The sequence below is a fragment of the Muntiacus reevesi genome, chromosome 19 (genome assembly GCF_963930625.1).
Source record: "Muntiacus reevesi chromosome 19, mMunRee1.1, whole genome shotgun sequence".
In the NCBI taxonomy this organism is placed as follows: domain Eukaryota; kingdom Metazoa; phylum Chordata; class Mammalia; order Artiodactyla; family Cervidae; genus Muntiacus; species Muntiacus reevesi.
In genome coordinates, this window is record NC_089267.1 from 58,406,534 (window position 1) to 58,421,076 (window position 14,543).

The 14,543-nt window shown below is 42.9% G+C and overlaps 1 protein-coding gene across 3 annotated transcripts in view; it reads right to left on the reverse strand.

Moving 5' to 3' along the window:
* Nucleotides 1–11,731, reverse strand: part of CFAP206 (cilia and flagella associated protein 206) — a 29,561-nt gene extending 17,830 nt beyond the window's left edge. Inside the window, exons 1-8 of one of the 3 annotated variants that reach the window (XM_065911437.1) lie at nt 11,477–11,731; nt 9,364–9,472; nt 8,627–8,710; nt 8,364–8,432; nt 5,817–5,907; nt 4,031–4,219; nt 3,096–3,254; nt 1,381–1,589 (exon numbers count right to left, since the gene is read on the reverse strand). In XM_065911437.1, coding sequence (XP_065767509.1) covers nt 1,381–1,589; nt 3,096–3,254; nt 4,031–4,219; nt 5,817–5,907; nt 8,364–8,432; nt 8,627–8,710; nt 9,364–9,471 — 909 coding nt within the window. In that variant the 5' untranslated portion in view covers nt 9,472; nt 11,477–11,731. Of the gene's footprint in view, nt 1–1,380; nt 1,590–3,095; nt 3,255–4,030; nt 4,220–5,816; nt 5,908–8,363; nt 8,433–8,626; nt 8,711–9,363; nt 11,453–11,476 lie in introns of those variants that run through there. The other 2 variants (XM_065911438.1, XM_065911439.1) reach the window with 2 other exon arrangements.
* Between the last annotated feature and the right edge of the window lie 2,812 nt (nt 11,732–14,543).

Consider the following 14,543-nt stretch of genomic DNA (forward strand, 5'->3'; position numbering starts at 1 on the left):
TGGTCCAGTGGTTGGGAACCCATCCTGCAAGGTGGGAGACGTGGGTTCAGTCCCTGGCCGGGAACTAGGATGCCACGTGCTGGGGAGCAACTCAGCTGGTACGCCACAAGGAGAGACCCCGTGTGCCCGACCGCTGAAGCCTGCGTGCTCTGGAGCCTGCTCGCTGCGCCCGCTGCGCCGGCAAGCCACACGCAGAGAGTCCGTGCATCGCAGCGAAGGCAAGGATCCTGAGTGCCGCAACAGAGACCAGACACAGCCGTATCAAAACAAGCGAACAAAGCGCTCCTGGTCATCAAACCACAAGTGAAAACAGAGCGGGGGGCGGGATGCAGCCTGCTGTGTCCCTCAAGACACACAACACAGCTCCGCCAAGCCTGCGGTCTCACGGGTACTGGAAAACAAGCGGCTGCGTGCAGGCAGGCCGTGACCAGGGGGATGGATGCGTTCATCAATTCAGTGGGGGATACAGAGGTATATCAAACCAAAACGTTGCGCAATTTAAGTATCCTACAACTCTGCCAATTACACCTCAATGCAGCTGGGGGAAAAATCAGAGAAAAGAACAGTAACGGGTGGAAACTTGGTTTGCTGCCAGGACACAGTTACCAAACTGTGTTCCCTGGAATCTTCAAACGGCTTGGGAATGCTCCTTGAGGAAAAGGGCCTCTGATCCTTTTGTCTAGATACTTGCTGTACATTTTTAGGAGTAAGCAAACTTCTGAGTAAGTTCCTATCAGAAAGGGCTCTGATGCTTTAAAAAAAAAAAAAAGTTGAAAATCACCACTTTGCCATACCATATTTTCCAACTCTTTGCGGGGAGAGTGTTTGGTTTGTTTATTAGATCTAGAGAAGCAGAAAAAAAAAAATCTTCTCCACCAATTTTTCCAATTAGAACAAGTAATTACATAAGAGTTCTTTGAGTGCCAACAACCTGCCAAACTATATGTTAGACACTTGCTCTGAATGAAACCAAATAATGCAACATGTCTGACGCACAGACAAACACCTGTATCACCATAGCAGCCATGCAACACCACCAAACATCCGCTCAACACACCTTCACCAAGATCGGCGTCCGACTCTCCCACTTCCATTTCAGCCCTGGATCCTACAGACGCAATACACGCTGAAGTTATTAAGGTTGTTTCTTTATCAATGACCTGGTCACCCCATGATATATAAGGAGGTTGTGATAAGTAACAAACAAGGCCCTACTATATAGCACGGGGAACTGTATTCCATATCCTCTGATAAACCATGATGGAAAAGAATGTTTAAAAAGTTGGAACCTGGATCACAGTAAGTGAAAAAGCTGGAACCTGGATCACAGAAAGTGCTAAAAAAAAAATAATCTGTTTATCAGCTAAACATGTAACTCACCAAAATGACCTGAAGGAAGATCTCGCATTGCCGCACATTATATAGGGCTTCTCTTAACATATAGGGCTGAAGTTCTTGACCCAGGAGGGGATCCTTTGCCACCTTCTCCAGGACGGCTGTGTAACGGTAGGCCTGGTCCTGAACTGCCTCAAGCTGGGAGTCAACGTGCTGAGTGGCGGCTGGGATTGCTTCCTGCAGGATAGCTGGTACTGGTTTGAAAGATATAACATCACAAACATGAGGCAAGCTAAAGGAATTCAGGGGAAAAAAGCCTAGAAGGTAGTCATATTTAAACAGTAGGTTGAGTCTGTTTTTATTTTTAACCAAACTAATAATAAGGAGGCAGGTGTTTCATCACCTCTACATCAGGAAGGAAAGAACCCAAAAAGAAAAACCTATCAACAAAGAAACAAGACAGAACACCACATGGCCAGAATAAGAACCAAAACCTAAGGCAGGCCACCTTTGGTCAATAAAACACAGAAGAGTCTAAAGAACAGACAGGCTTTGGCGTTACGTGCTATTAATTACATGCTTCTAGAAAAGCCACTGTATCTCTTCTTCTGTGAATCTTTTTTACTGCTTGTAAAAAAGGAAATAAAAGAGTACCATTTAAGAAGCTCATTGGGATACAGAAAAACAACAGAATCATCTAGCAAAGTAGGGAAATCTGTGAAGAATGGGAATTGGACTTCTTAGCACACTTTTTAAATTGCAAAAACAATTACCCTATTGGACTAGGCCAGGGATCTGGTAATAGACACTAACACCTTCTCAGTGGGCCTACATATGTACCAAATACACAAGGAATTTACTCCTACTGGTTGGTCTTTGAGCAAATATTTCAACAAATGCTTTCAAACTTACAGATAATGAATGCATTAAGTGCATAAGAGCATAGTAGAGGCTCTGGATTTATAGACTTGCAAATATTCTCCTCTTATTCTATTTCATTCCATTAACTACATCAGCAACAGTTTTCTTTTCAGGGTGATTTTTATTTTTTGAATCACTGAATTTTATTCCATTTTGGTTATTTGGCTTGGAGGGCTTCCCAGGAGGTACCAATAGTAAAAAAAATCCACCTGCCAATGCAGCAGATGCAAGAGACGCAAGTTCCATCTCTGGGTTGGGAAGATCCCCTAGAGCAGGAAATAGCAACCACTCCAGTTTTCTTGCCTGGAAAATCCCATGGACAGAAGAGCCTGGTGGGCTACAGCCCATGGGATCGCACAGTCAGACACAGCTGAGCACATATGCGTGCACAGAACATAGAGGCCCACTGACTGGGGGAGGCCGGACTCTAGCAGGTCCGCCCAGTCCTTTGACTGATTCACGCCCCGTACTAGCTTCATCTGCGGTGCGTGCCCAGTCATGTCCGGCTCTGCGACCTAATGGACTGTAGCCCAGCAAGCTCCTCTGTCCCTGGAATTTCCAGGAAAGAATTTAGAGTGGGTTGCCATTTCCTACTCCAGGGGACCTACCCAATGCAGGGATCAAAGCCCCGAGCTTCATGGTACATAAAAACGCACAATCTTGTCCCAATGAAATGAAAGATTACTATACATTATGAACAGTGGCAGTACCTAAGGTAGAGTCAAAACTGCAAACGTTAAACCCAGGAATGCCAGTGGTGTACTGGGTATTATTTTCCTCTGTTCCCATTAAATTTTAAACCTGTGTAACCTATAGCATTAACCTAATGATATACCTACAGTCATCGATGCCTTCTCCTCCCCTTCCACAGTCTCGGTTAAACAGGCGGATTCCGGTCACAATCATGGTGAGTTCTTTCAGCTGGCACTCTTTGTCCTTCTTAGAAAGGGTTAGAAACGTCCCAAGCTCAGTCTGAGGGAATACGCTCTGCAGGGCAGCTAAACAAACACCGAAAGGACGACAGAACGGTAGAATAAGACACCAGAACTTAAATAACAAGCCTCCTTCAGCAGAAAGCCTAGGGGCTTGTCTTTATAGAGTTACCTAGATTATTCTTTAACTGTCTGATACCTGATTCCAGAATCCTTGGCAAAATTTAGCATACATCAAAGCTGAGCTGCTAAAAATAATGCCATTGCTTCACATCTGTTTCAACAATTATGCATCCATCAGTGATTTTTTGGCAATGGGCATTCAAACAAGCTTTCTAAGTAGGAGTCTGAGTAGGGAAAAAAACGATGCTTTAAAGGAACTATGGAAGAAAGCCGTGGGAAGGTTAGAGATATTGCCTACTCCTCATCTTTTATACGAAACTGGGCAAGTATTTCCTAAGGATAAAACAGTGCTGTTTACCTCCATCCATCCTAGATGACAGACTCAACTGCTTCCATCAGTATGAAACTCACTTCCCACGGCTCAGTCAGCCTGGTCCTCTTAATCACACGGCCAAGGCTTCTCCAGTGAGGAGTAACAGGCCCCTAGGTACCTAAGCTCTAAGGCGACGAACATACCCACTTCCCAGAGGTGCTGCTGGAGTTTTAGTGATGACTGTGTAAGAGGAATGTGGGTAAATTCTAACCTCTTATTTGTGCTAATTTTTTTTTCAGACAAAAGGGGAAAACTTCAACGTTCAACACTTGTAATTCACCATATTTTATCAGCTACGATGTTCATGGATGTTCACACATGGAATGGAAATGGTGTACGTTTTTACCTGTTGCCTCTCTGACAATCTTGATGTCTGTCGGGGACCCCAGCCCAGAGCGCAGTAACACGTAGCTGACGATCTTGCGGTAGAGGCTTTCCAGCTCCTCTCGGGCACACGCTCGACTGTCTGTAATCTCTCTGCTAACCGAACTTAACCTAGACTCGATGACCCGGTGATGTTCTTCAAGAAATTCCTCTAAAAATGGCAACAGACAATGTTCCATATATTGATACTTAGAATTCTTCTCCGGTAAGAAAGTAGGACCAGAGGGGGAAATGGCATGGTATGGCAATTCTACTGCATGAAAACAAGTATTTTCTTAGGATATAGTCATCAAAAAAATAAATAGTGGCCAGCAAGTAACTTCAAGACAAAAATCTAGTGGGAAAGATGTACTAGTGATTCAAATGGCATACTTTGTCAAAACATGTAAGACTTTTAAACAGACAATCCAAACATAATAGATAGGGCTAAAACCTCCTAGTTAAGCAGAAAGTATACAAGATATTTTACAATATACATTATAAACATATACAGTATAAATATAGGTACTATCTGTATGCTATTGGTAAGCACATGTAGTATACTGTATGTAAGCCAATATAAATACCCGTATAGACAGTATAAATATTCCTCTTCAGCTATGAGTGTTTCTATTTTAGTTCTAGATAAATTTCCTTTGAATGGCATGACTGTAATACAATGTTGCATCAAGAACTGTATCCCTTTCCCCTCTTCCTATGACAGGATGAGGTTTAAGCTTAATTGTGGCAGGAGCCACATTCACCAGCACTATAATTGTTGCAACTAAGTCCATTAGACACCCTTTAACAAGGGCAATAATTAAAATATCAACTTCACACAATTTATAGCTATAACTTTACCACAAAACCTCAAACTTTGAAATTAAGAAAAATCTAAATTACATCAATTCATTCCTATTGTTTTAGAATGTCATTGTGCTGGTTTAGTCACTAAGTTGTGTCCGACTTGTGACCCCATGGACAATAGCCCGCCAGGCACCTCTGTCCATGTGGATTCTCCAGGCAAGAACACTGGAGTGGGTTGCCGGCTCCTTCTCCAGGGGATCTTCCCAACCCAGGAATCAACCCAGGTCTTCTGCATTGCAGGCAGATTCTTTACCAACTGAGCTACGAGGGAAGCCCTAAAATGTCATTATTATTAATCAAAAAAGCAAGATATATGATTTTACACATATAGCATAACTAAAAGTTTAATACATAGAGGGAAAAAAGACAATGAAAATCACCGAATGGTTAATAATGATTCCATTACAGTCAAGCAGAGGCAATCTTTATTTTCCTTTTTATCTTGTTTCCAGTTTATCTCGGATGTATGTAATAAACAATTTACACACAAAATATGTTCTGAGCTTATATTTCCCATCATTAACTTCATTTTTAGGTAAGTTACATAATTTAGGGAAGCATTATGAGATGATAATATAAACCAGGAACCAAAAAAATCAGCAAATTAAAAATTTGAACTTCAATGGGCTGGCTGCTTTACGATATTATGTATGAGTCATATAACAGTTAAAGCACAACAGACTCAGAAACTTTTGACACTCATTAAGGCCAATGGTCTCATTTCGCATCTCCAATGTTATTACATTCTTCAAAGTTGGAAAAAAATTCAAAAGACAGGCAAAAAAGTTAAATTGTTCTTCATCAACCAAATGAAGCCCTATAACCTGAAATACAATATGAATCTTCTTTTTTTTAAATGAATCTTCTTTTAAAGGGTATCAATATAGGTAGATATATGTTACCTCGACTTGTATAATTCATATCAAAGTAGACTTGCATCTTAATGGTGTCCAGGGAAGGATTTTTGCTGTCCAATAGCCGATTCACACAAAGCTAAAAGAGAATATCCCATAAATGCTTCTCAATCAGAAGTTATCTTTAAAATCAAAGAGAAACATCAAAGCAATAGCTTCTGATATTTATCTACCAATAACCCCTTGTATTATTTTTTTCCTCAGAACTTCACGCTTTATAGATTATTTAACCAGTAACATTTATTAAGTAATAAGCTATTTCCCCTGAGTTAGCCAATATTACCAAACCCAGGTGGCCAGCAGTCTAGCTGGAGGCGAGGCCCTCAACAAGGTCCGTCTCTGAAGATTCCACATGGGTGGGCATTTCATGAAGCTTGTGCTCACGACTGGAGCTCTTCCTGAGTTCCTCACTACCATTTATTTGAACCTTCATGCTCCTTTTTTTTAGCTGATGCTGGAGGTCATGTGCATTTTATAAGAAGCTGCTGTGGCGACCATCCTCTGCTCACAGACAATCTCTGAGCCTGCCTTCTGTTTCCAAATTTCTTCCTCTGGTCCGTTTTCTCCCGCCTGCCCTCGCCCGCCCCATCCCCGCACCAACACACACACAGATAGCTCATTCCCCTCCTCTGTCTTGCCCTTTGAGGATAGATCGTCCACCTGAATTTTTCTTTTCTCCTCTCTTCCCCACCCCCCAGCCCCACTCTTCTCTATCTCATGTGAGACTTTATGTCTGTACCTGGCGGGCACACCGGCTTCACCCAGCCCACCTCCCAGGGCACCAGCACCACTTTCCTGGGAGAAGGGAGAGCAGGCAGGCGTGAGGGTGGGACACCTGGACCGATCCCGGGGGAGAGGTGCCGGGCCAGGCACAGACCTTACAAATGCAAAAGTTAGCTCGTCCACATGATTCTTAATTGAGGAAAAAGGAAACACTCTTTATCACTTGAATTATGATATAAATTGACAGTTAAGGTCCAGGTCACATTAACAGTACACTGAGCATAGGGAACTATATCCAACATCCTGGGATAAACCATAATGGAAAAGAACATAAAGAAGAACTTACATATGTGTATAACTGATTCACTTTGCTGTGCAGTGGAAATTAACACAATATTGTAAATCAACTACACTTCAATAAGAAAAATAAAATTCAAAAAATATATCAAACTTTATTCTTGCCAACTGAGTTGAGTTAGAGGGGGGGAAATTGCTTCCTGAGCCACAAAAAGGAGAAAAACCCTTTCTGCCCCTCCTTGGTTCTTCTCCACGGCTTTCCAACGAAATTTCTGACTGACCATTAGTCATTTCCCCTATTGCCAAGAACAGGCTTCATAGCACATTCTCAGTTTCAGCACAGAAAGACCCAGCTCTCAGCTGCCATAGAGAATCATGGAGTTTCTTCTGCACGGTTATCCTAACAACATTTCCCCTAGTTCCAAGCTTCCAAAGCTCTTCCTGATCCTCTAACATCTGCGGACAGACCTGTGTTCCACTATGCAAGTTGGTGGCTGAGAGAGAAGACAGAGATGATAAAAATTTTCTCTACCATTTGTTTGAGCTCAGAAAACATCCACATACAAGTCTGGGAACGCTTGTTTCAAATATTTTGTGTGAAGGAGGGAATTAAAATAATTAAGCCCAGGGGAAAAAATAATGTTGAAATTTTAGGAAATCCATTCACAAATATTTAGAAAATAAACATTTAAGCATCTAAAACCAGTGAATCAAACTTAAAACATATGGAAAAATTAACAGTATCTAAAGTTCCTGCCTTCTTTAGTTCTCACAACTGCTTTTCAGGCACATCTACTTGATTTATTTTTTTTCTTCTATAGTAGAGCCTTTATGGTTAGCTCTTCATTTCTTTTAAATACAGCAGTGTATAGACGTCAATCTCAAATTCTCAAGCTATCCTATGAATCATTTTGTTCTTGGCTTCAATTTTTCTTTTAGAAAACACAAATTATGTTGAATCAATAATTATATGAATTTGTATATAACTGTATATAAGTCAGTTAATAATTTTCTCAATGTCTCATTAGATGAATAAGATGTCTCTAAAATACTGTGGCAGACATTGCTACCCACCAGCATCCATGCCCCTCCTTCCTTACTAACAAAGCCTCAATCTGGATTAAGCCAGAGATTTTCTTTCAGCTAAAAAAGGAAAGAGGAAAACAATCAATATCCCAGGCTCACTTGCAATATCATTCTAATCAATAAATGCAAGGGCTTCCCAGGAGGCATGGTGATTAAGAATCCATAGGAGATATGGTTCGGTCCCTGGGTTGGGAAGGTCCCCTGGAGGAGGAAATGACAACCCACTCCAGTATTCTTGCCTGGAAAATTCCACAGACAGAGGAGCCTGGCAGGCCACAGTGTACCGGCTGGCAAAGAGTCAGATATGACTGAGCACGCATGCAGGCCATAAATGGAAAGAGATGGGAGGGATTCTGGGAAAGCCCATTATTTTCCAAAAACAAACTGACAGATCCAATTGCACACATACTTTGACCTTTATCCTCTCACCTTACACCTGCCTAAAGGTGGAAGAGCTTTCTTGTGACCCTGGGGTGAAAACACATGCATGATGGTGACCTAGGAAGTCAGGAAAAACAACCTATGAACCTCTAGACTTCATTTTATGAGAAAAAAATTAATCTCTCATTTGTTTGCACCACTGTTCGGTGGGGTTTTGTTTCATGGAGCTGAAGGCACTATAGATCAACACAAATCAAATATTTAGAATTGAGAGTAAATCATTCAAAATTTGAGAAATGTTGGATAATCACCTTTACCAGTTTCTGCACATCACTTTTTGTGAGCGTTCTATCCGTGTTAAAGCCATTACTCGGGTCCAGAACAACAGCTTTCACCTGAGAGTAGGAAAAAGCCCATTACATTTATTTCATATTACTACAACATTAGTTTAATATTTTTCCACCTTTTAAACAACTCTCTCCTGGTTACCCAGGGATCGATCACTCAGCTGAATTTCTCACAACCCACTTCGTCAGCGTCTTCATCAGAAACTGGAGAAAGGAAGCAAGTTTACATTTTGGGAAACAAGTCGGAATCTTTTACCATATTTTACTGTGCATCATTAAACGAAAAGCAAGAACAGAGAGATATCAAGGAAATGAGCAATTTTTACAACAGTGAACAACACATGTTAAAAAGAAAAAAACTTACAGCACAGGAAAAACATTGATGTTTCTAAGATTCTTTCAGATCTTATAAATCAGTCTCTTAAATCTAGAACTAACATGCTTTATAGACTTAAAAAAAACAACAACAGTATTTTTGCCTGGAAAAATCCCATGGACAGAGGAGCCTTGCAGGCTACAGTTCATGCAGTTGCAAAGAGTCGGACACGACTGAGCACATACAAACACAACTTGTCCAACAATATCCATGGGTTTCCAGTGGAACAAGTTAAGAAACTATCACAGAATTCTAAGAGCAAAATAGGCACTGCTGAAAAAAAATTTTTAATAAAGCAGTAATTCACAAAAATATTTATTCTTACCATAAAAGCAACTAGAGTTTCAGTAACAATCTCTCCATGGGCTGCACATTCTTGTCCTATTTCTCGAATGATACTCTTTATAACACTTTCAGCCTGAGTGGGAAGCATTCTAAATAAAAAGAGTTTTTAAATTGTATTTATATATTATTTTTTCCTTTTGAGATTCCACCACTAGTAAATTTGTAAAGAGTCATATTATTTATTAACTTAATAATATTTACTAGTATATAGGCCCCTCTTGTTTTTCATTAGTTGGTTTCATATTTATAAAAATGAAGGACTGATAATAACAGTGAGAGCAATTGGGAGTTAATGATTGAAACATTTCCTCTTTATTTAAATGATGGTGGTCATCAAAAGCACCCTTATAACATGATATTTTAATTAAAAAATGTTAAACAGTATTAGAGACGGGGGATGGGTGTAGGAGTAGAATTAGTGAGAAATTCCACTATGTAGGCGGCAAAGTCAGCTTGAAACAGGACATGCTTATTTCATCACATTCACTAAATGACCTTTCATAATTATCAGAGACTCTTGGAACACAATTCTTGCTCGAATCATCAAAATTCTATTTCTTGCACATCCAAGTCAAGGTTTAGACTCTTGATTAAAAACATGAAAACAAAAAAAGCAAAACATATAATGAGTCATGGATCATGGGGAAAAAAATGAACTCCTGGAAAGGTGGTAGGTGTTGGTTTTAACAGTGGTCAGGTTTTCTGATTTGTATCTGTAAATAAGCACAGGGGAAATCAGCACGCAGAGAATGACAAAGGCAGTCCCAGGTAGGGAAAGATCACTGTCAGCGTATTAGGGTTCAGGTAAGGTTAACAACACCCGGGATCTAGTCCAGGAGGACCAGAGAGCCTGGTTCCCACCGAGCCCATTTCCTAGCTGAAACCTTGCGCATCTCCTTCTCTTTGAAGTGATTTTCTCATCTGATAAGTATAAATCCTACTAGTACTCTCTCCCTGGAGCCGTCCTGAGGACTGAGTTCTGCATCAGTTCAGTTCAGTCACTCAGTCGTGTCCGACTCTTTGTGACCCCACGGACTGCAGCGCGCCGGGCCTCCCTGTCCATCACCAAGTTCTGGAGTTTACTCAAACTCAAGTCCATTGTGTCTGTGATGCCATCCAGCCATCTCATCCTCTGTCATCCCCTTTTCCTCTTGCCTTCAATCTTTCTCAGCACCAGGGTCTTTTCCGATGAGTCAGTTCTCATCAGGTGGCCAAAGTATTGGGGTTTCAGCTTCAACATCAGTCCTTCCAATGAATATTCAGGGTTGATTTCCTTTAGGATTGACTGGTTGGATCTCCTTGCTGTCCAAGGGACTCTCAAGAGTCTTCTCCAACACCACAGTTCAAAAGCATCAATTCTTCGGTGCTCAGCTTTCTTTATAGTCCAACTCTCACATCCATACATGACTACTGGAAAAACCATAGCTTTGATTAGAGGGATATTTCTTGGCAAAGTAATGTCTCTGCTTTTTAATATGCTGTCTAGATTGGTCATAGCTTTCCTTCCAAGGAGCAAGCCTCTTTCAATGTCATGACTGCAGTCACCATCTGCAGTGATTTTGGAGCCCAAGAATATAAAGTCTGTCACTGTTTCCATTGTTTCCCCATCTATTTGCCATGAAGTGATGGGACCGGATGCCAAGATCTTCGTTTTCTGAATGTTGAGTTTTAAGCCAACTTTTTCACTCTCCCCTTTCACTTTCATCGGGAGGCTCTCTAGCTCCTCTTCACTTTCTGCCATTGGGCTGGTGTTATTTCTGTATCTGTGGCTATTGATATTTCTCCAGCAATCTTGCTTCCAGCCCGGCCTTCCGCAAGGTGTACTCCGTTAAGCAGGGTGACAACATGCAGCCTGACTTACTCCTTTCCCGGTCTACATACCTGGCGGTTAACGCAGCGCGTGGCAGAACCAGGCGCGTCCCCCAGCAGCTGGCAACCAACAGGCGCCTGCCCCGGGGATGGGAGGCCCGCGCGCGCAGGCGCCGTCGCCCCTCCCGGCTCCCGCGGCCCCCGGCCCTGCCCACACCCCCGAGTTCTGGCCGGCGGGGTAACCCTAACCCTGACCCTGACCCAGCCCGGGCCAGCCGTCTGACCTGGGGACCCGAGGGCCTCCGACCGGAGGCGGCCGCTCCTGACGCTCAGCGGCGGGGCCTGGAGGCCCTACTGCGGCGGCGGAGCCAGGCTAGACGACGGGCTCCCGCGGCCAGGCTGCGCCCGCCGAGCCAGGCCGCCCCCTCGCGAGGTGCACCCCGGGGTCAAGGGCGCGGAGCCCGGCTGCGCGGACCGCGACGAAGTGACGCCGGAGCCGGGGCGGCCTGATCTTCCCGGGGGCTCTCACGGCAGCCCGGCGTCCCGGCGTAACCATGGAGACAGACGCTCGGGCCCGGAAGGGGCGGGGCCTGGGCGTGGCTGGGTCCAAAAGAGCCTTTCCTGGAAGGGATGGGCGAGGATAACTTAAAAAGAAGAAGACACGCGAGATACAGACCCAAGGCCCAGCGAGAAGAAGACAGCTGCACTACGCCGCAGTGAGCTAAAGCATGGCAAAAACTAGATTTCTTAAGCAACCGTATTAACTTGGCGTGGAAACCTATGCAGTGTTAAAGAAAGAGAGATATGGGCAAATTCTCTGCAAGTGTCAGTAGACTCTTGATTAAGATTCCCTAATGCACCTGAACAGTATTTATCTGGATGTTCACTTTATAACTGTTCAATGGTGCATATGTTACATTAACCTTTTCTCTATATGTTATATCTCAGAATAAAAAGTAAAGTAAAGGCACAATAATGGAGAACTTCTCCACTTTGGGCTATCCTTTTGGGCTATATAGATCATTAAAATAGAGCTGCATCCTGGTTTCTAGAAACCCTCAAAGTTAAAATAAAAATTCAGATCTCGTGCTTTTCACCTATCTCACTCATGTTCTCTATTATTATCCATACACTATGCAACAGTTGGCTATTTTTTAAAAACACAAATCATCATGTTAGTCTATGTAATATGTGTGGTTTACCAGTTTTGAAATGAAGGAAGTCATAGTCTTAGAATTAGCTGACCATTTCCTTTTCCAGTTTAACTTTCCTTCTCCACAGAAATGCTTGCTAATGGAGTGGGTAGCTGAATTTTCAGAGTAATGATGAAAAACAAATCATTGCCCAAGGAAGACAATGCAAGTCATTCTTACTGAAGTTTCCCTTAGAAAAAGCATTAACTATTTTTAGTCTGCTTTCCCACATCCTTTCAGTCAAGAAGATTCACAAAATCATTTCTTAATCATCTTCCTTAGAGAGATTTCTCTTTAGAGTTAGTTACATGGGCACAGATATGAAGAGCCAGAAAAAAAGCAAAATTTGAGTTTCCTGACACAAAAACAGCAAGCTTCTTAAGTTCATCAGCGTGCACACATGCTAAGTTGCTTCAGTTGTGTCTGACTCTGTATGACCCCATGGATGTAGCCTGCTAGGCTCCTCTGTCCATGGGATTCTCCAGGCAGGAATACTGGAGTGGACTGCTGTACCCTTCTCCAGGTGCTCTTGCCAACCCAGGGATCAAACCCATGTCTCTTACATCTCCTGCAATGGCAGGAAGGTTCTTTACCACTAGCACCACCTGGGAAGCCCAAGTTCATTAGACTTACCCCTAAAAATTGGCCTTTCTTTATGATTGTCGATTACCTTTAAAGGTAAGATGAAGGATGAGCAAAAGCATTAATTATTGGTTTCCCATCTTTTTCTCCATCACATGCCTCAGCCCTCGGGGAAACAGCAAACCTTAGGGTCAGATTTTCACAATCTAGGTGGGGGTGTGACTGGGGGGCTGACTTGAAGCACTTGCTGCAGATCCCGAAGCATGGGGTCCTGTTCTTTCAAGTGTTACAAGAGAAGTGGAATTACAAGAACACACTGCAAGGAGATCCAACCAGTCCATCCCAAAGAAGATTAATGCTGGGTGTTCATTGGAAGGACTGATGCTGAAGCTGAAACTCCAATACTTTGGCCACCTCATGCGAAGAGTTGACTCATTGGAAAAGACCCTGATGCTGGGAGGGATTGGGGGCAGGAGGAGAAGGGGATGACAGAGGATGAGATGGCTGGGTGGCATCACCGACTCGAAGGGCATGGGTTTGAGTAAACTCTGGGAGTTGGTGATGGACAGGGAGGCCTGGTGTGCTGTGATTCAGGGGTCGCAAAGAGTTGGACATGACTGAGCGACTGAACTGAACTGAACTGAAGTGGTTCTTTCTTAAAAGTATTTCTCCCTCAAACGAGGTAAATTCCATATACATAGTCCTAATGAATAAAACAGGATCTAGAGCATAAAACCCTTTACATTATAGCCTCTGTGACAGTGATTCTCAACACTAGAGAGTGAGAAATAGCATATCAGAAATTCCTTGGGAGTCCCCCATGATGAATTCTGAGATCTATTTACCTACTTTGTATATGCAGATAATGTTACTAGGTAGCTTTTTAAAAGGTGAGTTTCTCCCTGTCTTTCACCCATCCACTCCCACACTCATCTCCTCAGTCCTTAAATTAACAACCCAGTCTTCATTATTGTCTCTTGAGTCAATTCAAGTCTCTCCATTTCCACTTCTGAATTAATTAAAGCAACTACTTTTTCTTCTTTTTTTTGGCCTGGATTACAACAGCCAATTAAATGAGCTCCCCTCTCCAGCCAGGGACCCTCCAAATCTTTGCCTATACTAAAGTTAATACTTAAACAGTGGAAATCTGATCATGTCATTTCCCTGCCTAAAAGCTCATGAAGGCTTCTCAGTGGCTTTGGGGCAAAGTGCAAACTTCTTGGCGTGGCATATAACATGCCGACGACCTGCTCTCAGCTCGCCCACCCAACGTCAGCTCTCACAACCACCTCCCTCCCCCTCCAGACCACACTCTTTCTACTTGCTGGCCATGCTGCATTACTCGTCGGCCTCCAGATCTCTGCAGAGGTCACTTCCTCCATCTGAATGTCCTTCTTCCCTCTTCATCTGGTTGATTCCTCCATATTGTCAGTAGCCATGTCTCCCATGAAACTTTCTCTGACCTGTCAATTGGGTGTAGGGTCCTAAACCTTCACCTTCATCTGATTCCAAAATATTTCCACCTACCCCAAGAGGAGTGTCCACAGTCACTAAGCAGTCACTCCCCACGCCTGTC